The sequence below is a fragment of the Neoarius graeffei genome, chromosome 22 (genome assembly GCF_027579695.1).
Source record: "Neoarius graeffei isolate fNeoGra1 chromosome 22, fNeoGra1.pri, whole genome shotgun sequence".
NCBI lineage: Eukaryota > Metazoa > Chordata > Actinopteri > Siluriformes > Ariidae > Neoarius > Neoarius graeffei.
The window spans coordinates 13,651,257-13,666,584 of NC_083590.1; the positions used below are offsets into that span (position 1 = coordinate 13,651,257).

At 43.9% G+C, this 15,328-nt stretch overlaps 1 protein-coding gene across 1 annotated transcript in view; it reads right to left on the reverse strand.

The window, feature by feature from the left end:
- Nucleotides 1–15,328, reverse strand: part of LOC132870659 (protein NLRC5-like) — a 254,164-nt gene that overhangs the window by 170,494 nt on the left and 68,342 nt on the right. Inside the window, exons 12-13 of the mRNA XM_060904411.1 lie at nucleotides 9,124–9,318; nucleotides 8,485–8,658 (exon numbers count right to left, since the gene is read on the reverse strand). Of these exons, the coding sequence (XP_060760394.1) occupies nucleotides 8,485–8,658; nucleotides 9,124–9,318 (369 nt within the window). The remainder of the gene's footprint in view (nucleotides 1–8,484; nucleotides 8,659–9,123; nucleotides 9,319–15,328) is intronic.

A 15,328-nucleotide genomic window follows, 5' to 3' on the forward strand; every position in this document is an offset into this window, starting at 1 on the left:
CACGCAACATCAAATCTGATCACCAAATCGGGAAATAAGAGTCTGATCTAAAATATTGATAAGAGGAGAAAGGAAAAGAGTTTCAAAAGTCAGGTTTAGATGAAGCAGGCAGACTTCGAGGCAGAGTCATATTTATCTGAACAGATCAGACATTTGATTTGTTCTCTAATTAGTGAACAGCGACTGAAATGATCACAGCCCAGTGCTGAAGGAGTTTTATGGAGATACTCATGATGAGCTCTTTAGCTAACAGTGTGTGTGTGTGTGTGTGTGTGTGTGTGTGTGTGTGGGTGTGTGTTCCCAGGGGCTCCTTATTTGTTCCTCGTGTCAGTGATTTACAGACTGGACATGTTCTTCCCCTTACACTCTGTGTGTTGTCTCTCCCTGTCTGACCTGAAATCAATAAATCACAGAGCTACAGCAGGGAAAAGAACAAAAGCTGTGAAGGTCAAAAAAGTTAAAATTTATAAAAGATATCAGGATATTAGAAGAACAAAAGAATAATTAGCATGTAATAAACTGATAAAATAAAAATAAAAGTAAATAAGAATGGTGTTTCTAATGAGTTCTCTGTGAAAGTCTGTTTTTCCACTTGAATAAAACCTTTTATCAGATCATAATAACAGTAAAGATTTTAATTATAATTCTGTATTACTGCAAACTCCACATGGTTCTATCGGCCCAGTGTCTGCATCATTACATTTCAGCTGTTACCAAATTTAATGTGGAGAAATGTGAAGAAAAGATTTTTAAACACGGTGAAGGATTTGCACAGAAAAAAAAACTCCATGTTCATTGGATACTGGAGCCTGTAATAGAGGTGTAATTTGTAAATATTGTAAATAAACTATAAGTAAAAGTTGTGTTTGATTATTTGCATTGATTTTTGGAAATGTGTTGTTTGTAAGTCGAGTTAGTTGGCTGTTGCTTCCATCTTCAGCTCACAGCTTCGATACTTCTTGGGACAAAATGACATAATTTGACACGTAAACGTTTTTCTCCTTCACTGACATCAACTGGTTTCCACATGTTTAATCGCTGCCCTTCAGTATTATTCAATTCTACATGCAACTGTTATTCCCTAATTTATCGACTAATCTATTTGTATTAACACACTCTATATCACCTGAAACACAAAACATCCCAAAACAGGGGTGGACAGGAACGAAGTACATTTACTGGAGTTCTGAACTTAAGGACATTTTTCATATCTATACTTTACTCGAGTGTTAATTTTTTTGAAGATTATGACTTTTACTCCACTACATTTGAAGGACAAATATTGGATGTTATGTCAAAGACACTCCCAGTTACACAGTAATGACATCGGATTCTGACATCAGCCATCTCAGTAACCAAATTTTAGTTTTGTTTTTCTTAACCAACACAATCTTTTGTGTATATCTTATAACATAGGTCTTCGTTTTCCTTGTTAAATGTATACTTACATGGTACTTGGTTAATTAATTGTAACTGATTGAACCAAATGATAAGACATAACTTGGTTTAAAATTTGGTCTCCCAGTGAAGCTGGTTTGGAATTGACTAGGAGACCAAATCTGGCCACTGGGAGACCATTTGGTCTCCCATTTGGTCTCCCAGTAACTATGTTAAAAAATGCTCTGGTTCCTCACCAGAGCACCCAGGGCCACATCTGAAGTCCATGTTTGAGATTTTTGAAATGAAAAAAGATTTGTATTGTTTTAAACGTTTGCTCTGTTTACTGCAAACAAACGTCATCACTGAAACACAAATTTCCCATCCAACCTGAGAAAGCATGGTGAGAGATGTAAACATTAGTTGGCAGGGTGGGGTGTTAAAAAATGAAAACAACAACGCTGTCCTTTTGTCGATTCAACTGTGTTTCTATCAGCATTTCTACAGGCTTTGTATCATTTTCTACACACTTTATATTCTACAAGTTCTACCACCAAGTCACTGCATTAGGTAAGTTGTTTCAGAGTCATTAGATTCAGTAAATGCATCATGGCAACAATACAACAACACCGTGACATTAAAAAGGAAACAATAAAAACATTAAATCATTAAAAAGTACTTTTGAAGACTTAAACTGCACATGAAGCATTTTTTTATGTATTTCAATAAACATACTGTTGAAACACACAATGACCATGTTTGAGATGACAGGAATGAAAACTGACGTTTTGATGAGGCAAAGAAGTTTAGTGGGTGAAGTAAAAAATTGTCAGTTCAGAACTCACAGCCAAAACACATTATACATGCCGCCGTGATGTCACGTTGGTTGCAAACTTACTGTCACATATCACATCCCACTGCGGCGGACAGTAAACCCAAACAAACAGGAGGTTGATATTGTGTCACTGAAGAACCAAATAATGTTAGTTTTATGAACACAACCTTCACCCCGGGTATAAGGACACATCAGATCCCATCCGATCCGGCTCCGAGAAGAAACTGGGTCAAATTTGTGCAGCGGTATAACCTGGACTTTTATAAAGCTCTGAGCAAATGTACTGTGCTCTGCTCAGGACATTTCAAAGACAGTTGTTATGAAAGAAGGTATTCGATTCCAACCAGAGACTCCGTCACGATAAAACCACCAGAATTCATCAGTGAACGCCAAAAAACACAAGTAAGTTTTCACCAAAATGCTATATTTTATGCCAACAGCGAGTGAACAATCTGCGTTGCATGATTTATTGTTCTTATTGTTTGTTTCATGGACCTCCATCACAAATAAGTGTCATGCTCTGCCCCAGACATCCACTCTGGAGATTATGGATCTCTCATGCCAGCGCCGATCCGGATCCGGGAAAAGAATTCCCTCTCACCCGTATTCACGTCCTGGTTTTCACTGCTGTGTATAAATAAGCCATTTTCAGACTCAGACTTTGCCAGAATGTCTAGTTTCCTTCTTTAGCTGTTTCTGTGCCTCTCTTACTGTTCATGGTTATTCTCTCTAGTGACTTTTTCTTGTTCATGGTTTTTGCACTAGCACTTTTCTTGTTCATGTTTTTTTGCACCAGTGTTTTTGTCTTTGCCTGTCTCATGTTTTTGTCAAGTTGTTTATCTTATTTTGTCCTGAATATTTTTGCCATTTGTTGTTTTGTTCTGTTTGTTTACCTTTTTGCCATGCCCTTTTTTCCCTGAATTAAATCATATTATTTATTGGATTACTGTCTGTCTTCTGCTTGTGGATCCTAACTTCACCATACCTCCACCCACCCTAACAGTACATTCTGGCCAACATGGATCCAGCAGAACTCGCCCACCTGAGAACAGCCATCCAGCAGCAGGGGACTCTCCTCGGGACCCACCAACAAGACCTACAACAAATTACCCAGAACCTCGCCACCCTGTCCAACGCACTCAGCCTTCTCACCATGCAGATGCAGCACTGTCAAGCCATGCCTACCCCTACCCAGCCGTCTCCTACTTTAACTCCTGCCACTGCCTTTCTCCACAAACTGAGACTTCCAGTGCCTCAGCCCTACAATGGAGAACCAGGTACTTGCAGGTTGTTTTTGTCTCAATGTTCGTTGACCCTAGAGCTGCAACCTCTGGCCTTCCCCACAGAACACTCCCGGGTAGCATATACAATAACGATCCTCATTGGCAAGGCCAGAGAGTGGGGAATAGCAGTCTGGGATGCCAATGCATCCTTTTGTTCCAGTTTCAAGGATTTCTCTGATGAGATGAGGTGAACTTTCGACCGTTCTCTGTCTGGCCGTGAGGCAGCCAGAGAGCTCATGGAGCTGCGGCAGGGGTCCCGGTCTACCTCAGATTATGCCATTGATTTCCGGACATTGGCGGCTTCATGCGGTTGGAACGAGAATGCCCAGATCGACGCATTCCTACACGGCTTGTCCGATGCCATCAAGGATGAACTGATATCGTGGGAACTGTCATCAGACCTCTGCAGCCTCATGGACCTTGCCAACCACATCGATGCTCAGATCCAGCAATGGAGGAGAGAGAAGAACTGCCCCAGACTCACCCCCTCTCCACCTCCCGCCGCGTCCGTCGAACCCATGCAGGTAGACCGGGTTCAAGTGTCAGCAGAGGAATGACACTGCTGGCAGAGCACAGGGGCCTGCTTCTACTGCGGTCAGCTGGGACACATCTGCCGAGCCTGCCCGCTAAAAGGACGAGCCTACCAGTGAATCAAGGGGCCCTGGTGGGCAACAGTCGGAACCAGTCCCCTGCTAATCATCCATTACTTCCTGTCATCATTATCCGTGACAACCAGCATCGCCATCTCCAGACCCTTGTCGGCTCAGGGGTGGACAGGAACCTGATCTGCTCTGCGACTGCCAAGCATCAGGGAATCCCGCTACTTGCTCTTGACATCCCTCTCACTGTCCTGACACTCAATGTCACCGGCTTGACTAGCATCACCCACCTTACCACCCCGCTCACCCTAAAGATTTCAGGTAACCACTCAGAAACCATCCAACTTCACGTCATGAACAACCCCCACGTATCCATCGTCCTAGGATTACCATGGTTAATGCAGCACAATCCCCACCTTGACTGGACTAATAACACCATCCTAGGCTAGAGTTCTTCCTGTCTGGCCTCCTGTCTGAACTCTGCTCTGCCTCCCGCCAAACCACCACAGCCCTCAGCCAGCGAATTTCCCGACCTCTCTCACGTGCCTCTGGAATATCTGGACCTTAAGCTAGTTTTCAGCAAGAACCAAGCAGTGTCCCTCCCTCCTCACAGACCCTACAACTGTGGTATTGACCTCCTGCCCAGGACAGCACCACCCAAGGGACGCCTCTTCTCTCTTTCTCCTGCCAAAAGACAAGCCATGGAAAAGTACATCACTGAATCACTGGCAGCTGGGATCATCCACCCTTTCTCCTCCCCAGCAGGGGTGGGGTTCTTCATCGAAAAGAAGGACAAGTCGCTCCGCCCCTGCATTGACTATTGGGGTCTCAACACCATCACGGTCGAGAATCGCTACCCACTACCGCTGATGACCACGGCCTTTGAACTATTCCAGGGAGCCAAGGTATTCACCAAGCTAGATCTATGCAATGCATACCATCTCGGCAGGATCAGGGAGGGGGATGAGTGGAAGACAGCCTTTAACGCCACCACTGGTCACTATGAGTACCTCATGGTCCCTTTCGGCCTGACCAACGCGCCTGCAGTCTTCCAGGCACTCGTTAACGACGTCTTAAGGGACTTCCTAAACATCTTCATTTTCGTATGTAGTGAAAGTTCATTATGTCTTCCTATTGAACCTATTCTTTAAATTTGTTTCTTAAGACAAGGATTTTTTTAAGATGTTACCTTGACAGTTTCAGCGATAAACTTCCGCCTTCTTCAAAACAGTCACGAGATGTCGAGTGGTGATGTGCCTTATCAGCTGATGTTACTCTAAGGACTCTGGTGACTTTTTTGAAGAAGGCGGAAGTTTATCGCCAAAACTGTCAAGGTAACATCTTAAAAAAATCCTTGTCTTAAGAAACGAATTTAAAGAATATCTTCATTTTCATGTACCTGGATGACATCCTGATCTTCTCCTGCTCCCTGGAGGAACATCGGGGTCACGTCCGGCAGGTCCTCCAGTGCCTGCTAGAGAACAAGTTGTTCGTCAAAGCAGAAAAGAGCGAATTTCACCAGAGCTCTGTCTCATTTCTGGGATTCATCATTTCCCTGGCAAGGATCCAGATGGACCCCCTCAAGCTCGAGGCAGTTGCCGATTGGCCCACACCATCTTCGAGATGAGATCACCAGTGCTTCCTAGGATTCGCCAACTTCTACAGGTGCTTCATTCACAACTTCAGCACAGTGGCTGGACCTCTCTCAGCCCTGACCTCGACCAAGACCCAATTAAAGTGGGGGGAGGAAGCAGAGAAAGCCTTTTCTATGCTCATAACACTCTTCCTTCATCTGGCACAGGTCTCTCACCCTTCCAGTGCTCCCTAGGTTACCAACCACCACTCCTCCCCAACCAAGAGGAGGGGGTTGCCGTACCCTCTGCCCAGCTCTTCATACACTGCTGCAGGAGGACGTGGGCATTGGCCCGGAGAAAACTCATTTGCTCCGCCCTAGCATCCAAGAAGCAGGCCGACAAAAGCTGCTCTAAGGCGCCCACTTACTGGGTGGGGCAAAGAGTCATGCTCTCCACATGCCATCTGCCACTCAGAACCATCTCCTGCAAGCTGGCTCCCAGGTACCTAGGACCCTTCCTCATCAAAAAGGTAATCAACCCATGTTCTGTCAGACCGGCACTACCACTCACCATGCGACGCATCCACCCCACATTCCACGTGTCACAGCTTAAACCTCTGGTCTCTAGTTCACCTTAACAGGAAGACTATTCTTGTAGAGTTGGAATAATGAATAAACCTTCAGGCTAAAGGTAAAAAGAAAACCAAAGGTGAAGTTTCATGTTGTATTTCATGCTGTGATGCCAGTGGTATTGCTTTTTATCATATCACAGCACTGATGTCTACATAGAGATCAATCTGTCACAGTCATACAAACAGCTCTGCAGATGACACACAATTTATGGTTTTGCTTTTCTTTTCTTTCAAGGAATCATTTTATTCCAATAACAGAGTTTAAAACTTCAATTTTTTTGAAGAGGGCAGTTACAGTGGGGCAAAAAAGTATTTAGTCAGCCACCAATTGTGCAAGTTGTCCCACTTAAAAAGATGAGAGAAGCCTGTAATTTTCATCATAGGTACACTTCAACTATGTGAGACAGAATGGGGGAAAATAATCCAGGAAATCACATTGTAGGATTTTTAATGAATTAATTGGTAAATTCCTTGGTAAAATAAGTATTTGGTCACCTACAAACAAGCAAGATTTCTGGCTCTCACAGACCTGTAACTTCTTCCTTAAGAGGCTCCTCTGTCCTCCACTCGTTACCTGTATTAATGGCACCTGTTTGAACTCGTTATCAGTATAAAAGACACCTGTCCACAACCTCAAACAGTCACACTCCAAACTCCACTATGGACAAGACCAAAGAGCTGTCAAAGGACACCAGAAACAAAATTGTAGACCTGCACCAGGCTGGGAAGACTGAATCTGCAATAGGTAAGCAGCTTGGTGTGAAGAAATCAACTGTGGGAGCAATTATTAGAAAATGGAAGACATACAAGACCACTGACAATCTCCCTCGATCTGGGGCTCCATGCAAGATCTCACCCCATGGGGTCAAAATGATCACAAGAACAGTGAGCAAAAATCCCAGAACCACATGGGGGGACCTAGTGAATGACCTGCAGAGAGCTGGGACCAAAGTAACAAAGGCTACCATCAGTAAAACACTACGCCGCCAGGGACTCAAATCCTGCAGTGCCAGACGTGTCCCCCTGCTTAAGCCAGTACATGTCCAGGCCTGTCTGAAGTTTGCTAGAGAGCATTTGGATGATCCAGAAGAGGATTGGGAGAATGTCATATGGTCAGATGAAACCAAAATAGAACTTTTTGGTAAAAACTCAACTTGTCGTGTTTGGAGAAGAAAGAATGCTGAGTTGCATCCAAAGAACACCATACCTACTGTGAAGCATGGGGGTGGAAACATCATGCTTTGGGGCTGTTTTTCTGCAAAGGGACCAGGACGACTGATCCATGTAAAGGAAAGAATGAATGGGGCCATTTATCATGAGATTTTGAGTGAAAACCTCCTTCCATCAGCAAGGGCATTGTAGATGAAACGTGGCTGGGTCTTTCAGCATAACAATGATCCCAAACACACCGCAACGAAGGAGTGGCTTCGTAAGAAGCATTTCAAGGTCCTGGAGTGGCCTAGCCAGTCTCCAGATCTCAACCCCATAGAAAATCTTTGGAGGGAGTTGAAAATCCATGTTGCCCAGCAACAGCCCCAAAACATCACTGCTCTAGAGGAGATCTGCATGGAGGAATGGGCCAAAATACCAGCAACAGTGTGTGAAAACCTTGTGAAGACTTACAGAAAACATTTGACCTCTGTCATTGCCAACAAAGGGTATATAACAAAGTATTGGGATGAACTTTTGTTATTGACCAAATACTTATTTTCCACCATAATTTGCAAATAAATTCTTTAAAAATCAGACAATGTGATTTTCTGGATTTTTTTTTTTCACATTTTGTCTCTCATAGTTGAGGTATACCTATGATGAAAATTACAGGTCTCTCTCATCTTTTTAAGTGGGATAACTTGCACAATTGGTGACTGACTAAATACTTTTTTGCTCTACTGTAGGTTGTGTCTCAGGTGCAGTTTGTGTGATTAGTTACAGTGTTGTAGTAAATTTCACAGTGATTTCAGACACATTGCAGTCGGATCAAGTCCCGTTTTGTGCTGAAGCTTCTCACATGCATCCATCTGACCCAAAGACTCTATGACAAATCATCAGTGTGCAGTGAAAAGAAACAATCTTCCTCCTCAGGACATTGATGATGAACCTAAAACCTCTGCTTCAGTCTCACTATTAGAGAATGTGTCTTACTGAGGAGCAGGTCATGTGACTCTCAGAGAGATGATCTTACCACAGTTTCTCCAGTTTACAGTGAGGATTCTCCAGTACAGCACAGAGACACTTCACTCCTGAGTCTCCCAGATTATTATTAGTCAGATCCAGGTCTCTCAGGTGTGAGGGGTTTGATCGCAGAGCTGAACTCAGAGCAGCACAGCCTTCATCTGAGACACCACAACGCCGCAACCTGTAGAGACACAATGACACACACTTCATCAACAGATTTTCATCTTGGTGTAATAGTGGTTGTGAAGATGATGTCTCTCATGTTGGACTGTCTCTATTCTCTTCACCAATCACAAGCTATTATTAATGACTCAAACATTCCCACTGTTACTGACATTAAGTTTACTCGAGGTGCAAATGATTCAACAAAAAGTCAATAATTTAAAGGTTGAAGTGAAGAGTCAGGTTTTGTAGAATTTATCTCTGCTTGACTGGATTTTTAATGATCACATATTTAATTGTAAAGACATTTTAATTATTTCTTTAAAGTAAAAGTGATTCTGAGGAGAAATGATCACTTCATGACTAATATATTTGTTCTGCATGTTTTACTTTAACAGAGAATTTTAATTGATAAACAACACTGTATACAACTATTAACTGCTGCTTTAGTGAGTTATTGTGACTCTCAGAGAGATGATCTTACACCAGTGTCTCCACTTTACAGTGAGGATTCTCCAGTACAGCACAAAGATGCCTCACTCCTGAGTCTTCTAGTTTATTCTGAGACAGATCCAGTGTCTTCACAGTCAGATGCAGTTCTCTCAGACTGGAGGTTTCTGAGTTGAGCACTGAGACCAGAGCTTCAGCACTTCTTCCTTTAATTGCATCACAACTGATCCTGAAGGAAATAAAATAATACATAATAAACTCACACAAATGATCAAACAGGTCCTCAAATCTTTCACTGCACCATTTCATTTTCATAAACGATAAAAGTACAAAGTCCGATTCGACAATACACTGAAATGCTGTAACAGTAATTCACAGTTCGAGCTGTTCAGATTTGAGTTTTCTGCTGCACACGTCATCACTGACACATGGGATAAACACACAACATCAAATCTGATCACCAAATCGGGAAATAAGAGTCTGATCTAAAATATTTATAAGAGGAGAAAGGAAAAGAGTTCCAAAAGTCAGGTTTAGATGAACCAGGCAGAGTTATATTTATCTGAACAGGTCAGACATTTGATTTGTTCTCAAATTAGTGAGTGACTGAAATGATCACAGCCCAGTGCTGAAGGAGATGAGCTCGTTGGCCAACAGAGTGTGTGTGTGTGTGTGTGTGTGTGTGTGTGTGTGTGTGTGTGTGTGTGAGAGAGAGAGTGTGTGTGTTGCCAGGTGCTCCTTATTTGTTGCTGGTGCCAGTGATTTATGTACAGACTGGACATGTTCTTCCCCTTACACTCTGTGTGTTGTCTCTCCCTGTCTGACCTGAAATCAATAAATCACAGAGCTACAGCAGGGAAAAGAACAAAAGCTGTGAAGGTCAACGGAAAAAAAATTTTAATTTATAAATGATATCGGGCGGCACGGTGGTGTAGTGGTTAGCACTGTCGCCTCACAGCAAGAAGGTCCGGGTTCGAGCCCCGTGGCCGGCGAGGGCCTTTCTGTGTGGAGTTTGCATGCTGTCCGCGTGGGTCCCCTCCGGGTGCTCTGGTAAAAACCGGCACAGTCCAAAGACATGCAGTTTAGGTTAACAGGTGACTCTAAATTGACTGTAGGTGTGAGTGTGAATGGTTGTCTGTGTCTGTGTGTCAGCCCTGCAATGACCTGGCGACTTGTCCAGGGTGTACCCCGCCTTTCGCCAGTAGTCAGCTGGGATAGGCTGCAGCTTGCCTGCAACCCTGTAGAACAGGATAAAGCGGCTAGACATAATGAGATGAGATAAATGATATCAGGATATTAAAACAAACGAATAATTATCATGTAATAAATTTATATTATGATGTAATAAAAGTAAATAAGAATGGTGTTTCTAATGAGTTCTCTGTGAAAGTCTGTTTTCACCACTTGAATAAAACCTTTTATCAGGTCATAACAGGCCTCAACATTAACTTTTGTCACCTTTTTCCCTGCAGGGCAAATGGCCTCAAAAGTTTTGTCCTCTTTGAATTTCCTTTTGCCCTAAAATTTTGTGGTATTTTTGCAAGTTTTCCAGTTCACGGTTCAAGGCAACACTGAAATGTTTTCTTGGGGTATAATTGAGTTATTTAGACAAAAGTACATTTAAAAAATTATTTTTAAAAAACATTTATTTCTGCAACAGAAGAACAAGTCCTGAAAACATGAAACATGAATAAATATCATACATGTAAGACTTACATATGGTATAAGTACATAATACATCTTTTTATATTGAGTTTAGGACACAAAACACTTTGTTTTGCCTAACAATGACTCGCAATATTACAAAGATGAATTATAAAACTAAAAACATTATAAAACAGGAGTCTGTACTGCACTACTGTCTCATCATTCAACCTGCCATTGCATTCAGGAGGAAATTAAACAACCTGTCCTCCTCATCTACATCAGCTTCCTGTGCAGCCTCTGCAAATTGTGGGCACCATTCACGCCGTCCCTCCGTCCACCATAGGTGGACTGCCCACTCAGCATTAAGTGCATCAAGATCCAGGCCCTGTAAAGCAGGGGTTCTCAACCTTTCCTGCTTTAAGGCCCACCTATTCATACTTGTACCGAGTCGGGGCCCATTAAAAAAGATCCCCAATTATTTTGGCTCATCTATTCTATTAGAATCTAATAATCTACTGTAAAGTGTATTCAGGGGATGCAACATCACTCCGTGTTACAGATGGGAATTTAAATAAATGCAATAAAAACAAATTTTTAGATTGTAGGTATTGTATTTAAAGCTGTATGGATGCAGGTCATTCTCAGTCAGAAGGGGTTAATGATCCAAAAGTGGAGTCTGATCCATTCGCACAAGAACTCATTGCCATATATTCAGCAAACAAGCAGGTTATTAAAACCAAGAAGTCCACTCAAAAGAAGTGGATATAGAAACCACTCAGAAGGATTTCTCCTATGAAAGAAAAATTACCACCTAAATTTGATGAGTAGAATAAATTTTGATCATACTGTAGCCATAACTAAATACAAAGACAACAGTTATGCATCCTGTTACTTAACTTAATGTGAAGATAATCAACAGATTTTAAGCTTTTTTTAAAGATTGAGTCTATTTTAGTCTTTTGTATTTGTAATTATTTGTATCTGTACATGCACGACCCCACCAGCTCTGCTGATCAACTTATTGTGTTTAAATAAAGTTATTCATTCATTATGAGGTGGAAAATTATCCATCCGTTGAGTTCCCCGATGTCTCAAACTACCTGGTGCTGCAGACATCGTTCTACACAGACACACAGATTAAAACCTGGGAGAGCAGGGAGGAGAACATCTTTTTATATGTGTCTGTGTTAAAGATCTGGGGAACACTACAAGATAAATCCTGTATCGTTCTTGCCTGGGTAAGGAGGAGTTTCTGGGCTTTTTGTCTGTATCTTTGCGATGGTTGCTATGACGCTACAAGTTTTGCTATCAGGTGAAAACAAAAGACTGCTGCTTGATTCCCAATCCTCCCTGATCTTCTCTTCCAGCAGGCATCACAGATCCATAGAATTACCCACAAATCTCTCTCTCTCTCTCTCTCTCTGTATACGCGCGCCCTCTGTGTATTTGACAGAGTGGGGGTGTTTAAAAAAAAAACATGTAGTGCCCTGCTGCAAATGATGTTTTGTTTGTTTGGACATGTGTTTGGTTGGCAAATGTGTGGTGTATCTTGAAATGTTGTTTGTTGGATTGCTGCTGTTGTGAGGTGGGTTTGCACTGATGTGGCAAGGTCTGTGTTTGGTGCTTTATTTGGGAGGGTGCTGAAATATCCCATGTTTTGATGGTCTTTGAATGTCTCATGTTGTTTCCTCTGTTTATTTGGATAATCAGGTGTCAATCTGTTATTAGTCAATTAATGCCAGTCAGAGATGAGCGTCAACTACCTACTGGACTCGGAGAGGGCATGGGACTAAAAAGGAAAGAGACGAGGCTCAGGCTATTAATGGGAGAAAAACGAAGGAAAAGAATAGCGACACAACATAAAGAGCTAGTTGTAAGCCATTTGAAACTGTTTAAAGTTGCTGTTGTTATTGAAACTAAAAACCAGAGGTTTTATATGTGTGTTACCTGGTACAAAACCAGCTAGTGGCCTAGTGGTAGCGTGTCCGCCTCTCGATCAGGAGATCGTGAGTTCTATTCACGGTCAGGTCATACCAAAGACCATCATAAAAATGGTACCTACTACCATCTGGCAAGGCACACTGCAATACAGATGCGAGTGGGAAGTTAAACTCTCGTGGTTACCAGAGGACTGGCCCCCCACTGTAACCTTAGCTATGTAATAGGCGAGAGGCTGAAGGGCTACAGAAACGGAGATTGGCGCCGCCCAATGCGCCATATGGTGTGGGAAAGGACTTGAACTTTTTTTAACTACCTGGTACAAAATGTAAGAGTGAGCCGTGTTTGAAGCTGTTTCAGCCGGAAATTATACTAAACTTTTGCGACACCACTTTCATTTGTGTATTAGTGCTAGTTAGTCTTGTTTTCACTAGCTGGGAGAAGAAGGAGACTGTGTGTGTGTGTGTGTGTGTGTGTGTGTGTGTGTGTGTGTGTGAGAGAGAGACACATTTTGCACCAGGTTTTCTGAGTGAGTATGGACGTTATATGTGAACTGGTGACAATATGAACATTTATGGGAACGAATAGTGGGTTTATTAGTGTTGTCAATTTCTGCATAGTGTGCCTCAAAGCTTACATGCCTGCCTGCCATCCCGCTGCCGCGGAGGCTGCTGCTGTAGAGGGTGCTCAGGACTTCGCGCTACCACTAGGGAACCTACTGTTGCACATGGACCTGTCTTCAGGACTGGTTTCTCCATCTCATCTCACTTGTCTTCGCTGAACAGAGGGTTTGAGGAAAACTGCTGCTAACTATTTCTGAATTTCCAAGGATCAGTGAGTACTAAGAAAATACTTTTCATGAGGATTCAAATGAGCTCCAACATGCGCGCTAACGACATGGTACCAAAACTGAGTTTTACAAACCCCCGGGTTTTATTTTATTGATTTCAAGGGTCACCAGGACATTTTAAAGGGGTGATTGCCTGTTTGTGTGTTTTAATAAATATTTCACGTTGTTGCAATGTATATCTGCAGTTGCACTGTTTTATTTATGTCTGATAAATGTGGTTATGGTTGGGCTATGGTGTGTTGAAAGGTATGCATGGGAGGTTGTAAGCTCACAGTGACAGTATAGCTATAAAATCAGCTAACTAGGCCTCTCGGAACCCTAGTCAGAGTCATGTGCTCTAGTTAAAGTAGATACATCCCAAATTTAATATTTTAGTAGACTCCCTCCAATTCGCCTCCCATACTTAAGGGGTTATCAGGTGTAAACGGGTATGCCATGACAATTCTGTAATATATTAGAGTTGAGTGGGAGGGCTACAGACAAAGAAAAAACTGTCCTTTTGTCGATTTTGTGTTTCTATCGGCATTTCTACAGGCTTTGTATCATATTCTACACACTTTTTATTCTACAGGTTCTGCAAGTGAATCACTGAATTCAGTAGGTCATTTCCGAGTCATTAGACTCTGTAAATGCATCGTGGCAACAATACAACAGCACATTGACATTAAAAAGAAAATTAAAAAAACATGAAAGTTGTGGCAGCGGGGGCGTGGCCAAGCGCCGGTCTGTGACAGGAGGGTGGAGCCGGGGAAGGTGAGTGGCAGAATCGCTACACCTGACTGTAATTAACCTGTGTTTGTGTGTGTTTTCCCAGTAACCGCTCTCTATTTAAGGAGGCAGAGAGAGAGGAGAGGGAGCGCAACCCGGGATGAGAACGCAGAGTGTGTGTGTGTGTGTGTGTTTGTGCGTTACGCCGCATATTAGAAACGGGCGATTTAAACTGAAAAGTTGTGAAATGAAAGCCCTCTGTGTATCTAAAGCGTTGTCCTGCCGTCCTCTGTGCTCCACCCACACTCGATACGCGCTACAGTGGTGCCAAAACCCGGGATTAAGGTGGAGCACCAACGCAGCAGCCCCATGGAATCCTCCCCGTTCACGGACTTGGTCCACGCCCTCGCCACGGCTCAGCAGAGCCAGCACCAGGCACTCGTCACGCTCCGAAAGGAGCAGGAGCGCCGCTTCGAAGCCCTGGTGCTGGCCCAGCAGGAAGATCGAGAGGCGTTCCGGCGTCTCCTTGCGTCGGCGGGGTCCACCAGCGCCCCGGCCGCGGGCCCGTCTCCCCTCACCTTGACCAAGATGGGCCCGCAGGATGACCCCGAGGCTTTCATCACATTATTCGAGCAGGTCACCGAAGCCTCGGGGTGGCCGATGGAGCAGCGCGTGGCACGCCTCCTCCCCCTCCTCACGGGAGAGGCGCAGCTGACCGCACTACAGCTCCCCGCCGACCGCAGGCTGGCCTACGCCAACCTTCGCCAGGCTGTCCTCCAGCGCGTGGGGCGCACGCCGGAGCAGCAGCGCCAGCGCTTCCGCGCACTGCGGATGGAGGAAGTCGGCAGCCCGTTCGCGTTCAGCCAGCAGCTCCGGGACGCCTGCTGGCGGTGGCTGAGGGCCGAAGATCGCGACGCTGAGGGGATCATCGACCAGGTGGCGCTGGAACAGTTCATCGCCCGCTTACCAGCGGGAGCCGCGGAGTGGGTCCAGTGCCACCGCCCGGTGTCGCTGGATCAGGCCATGGGACTGGCGGAGGATTATCTGGCGGCTGTTCCGGCGGCAGGACAGCGGACGACATCATCTTCTCTCTCCT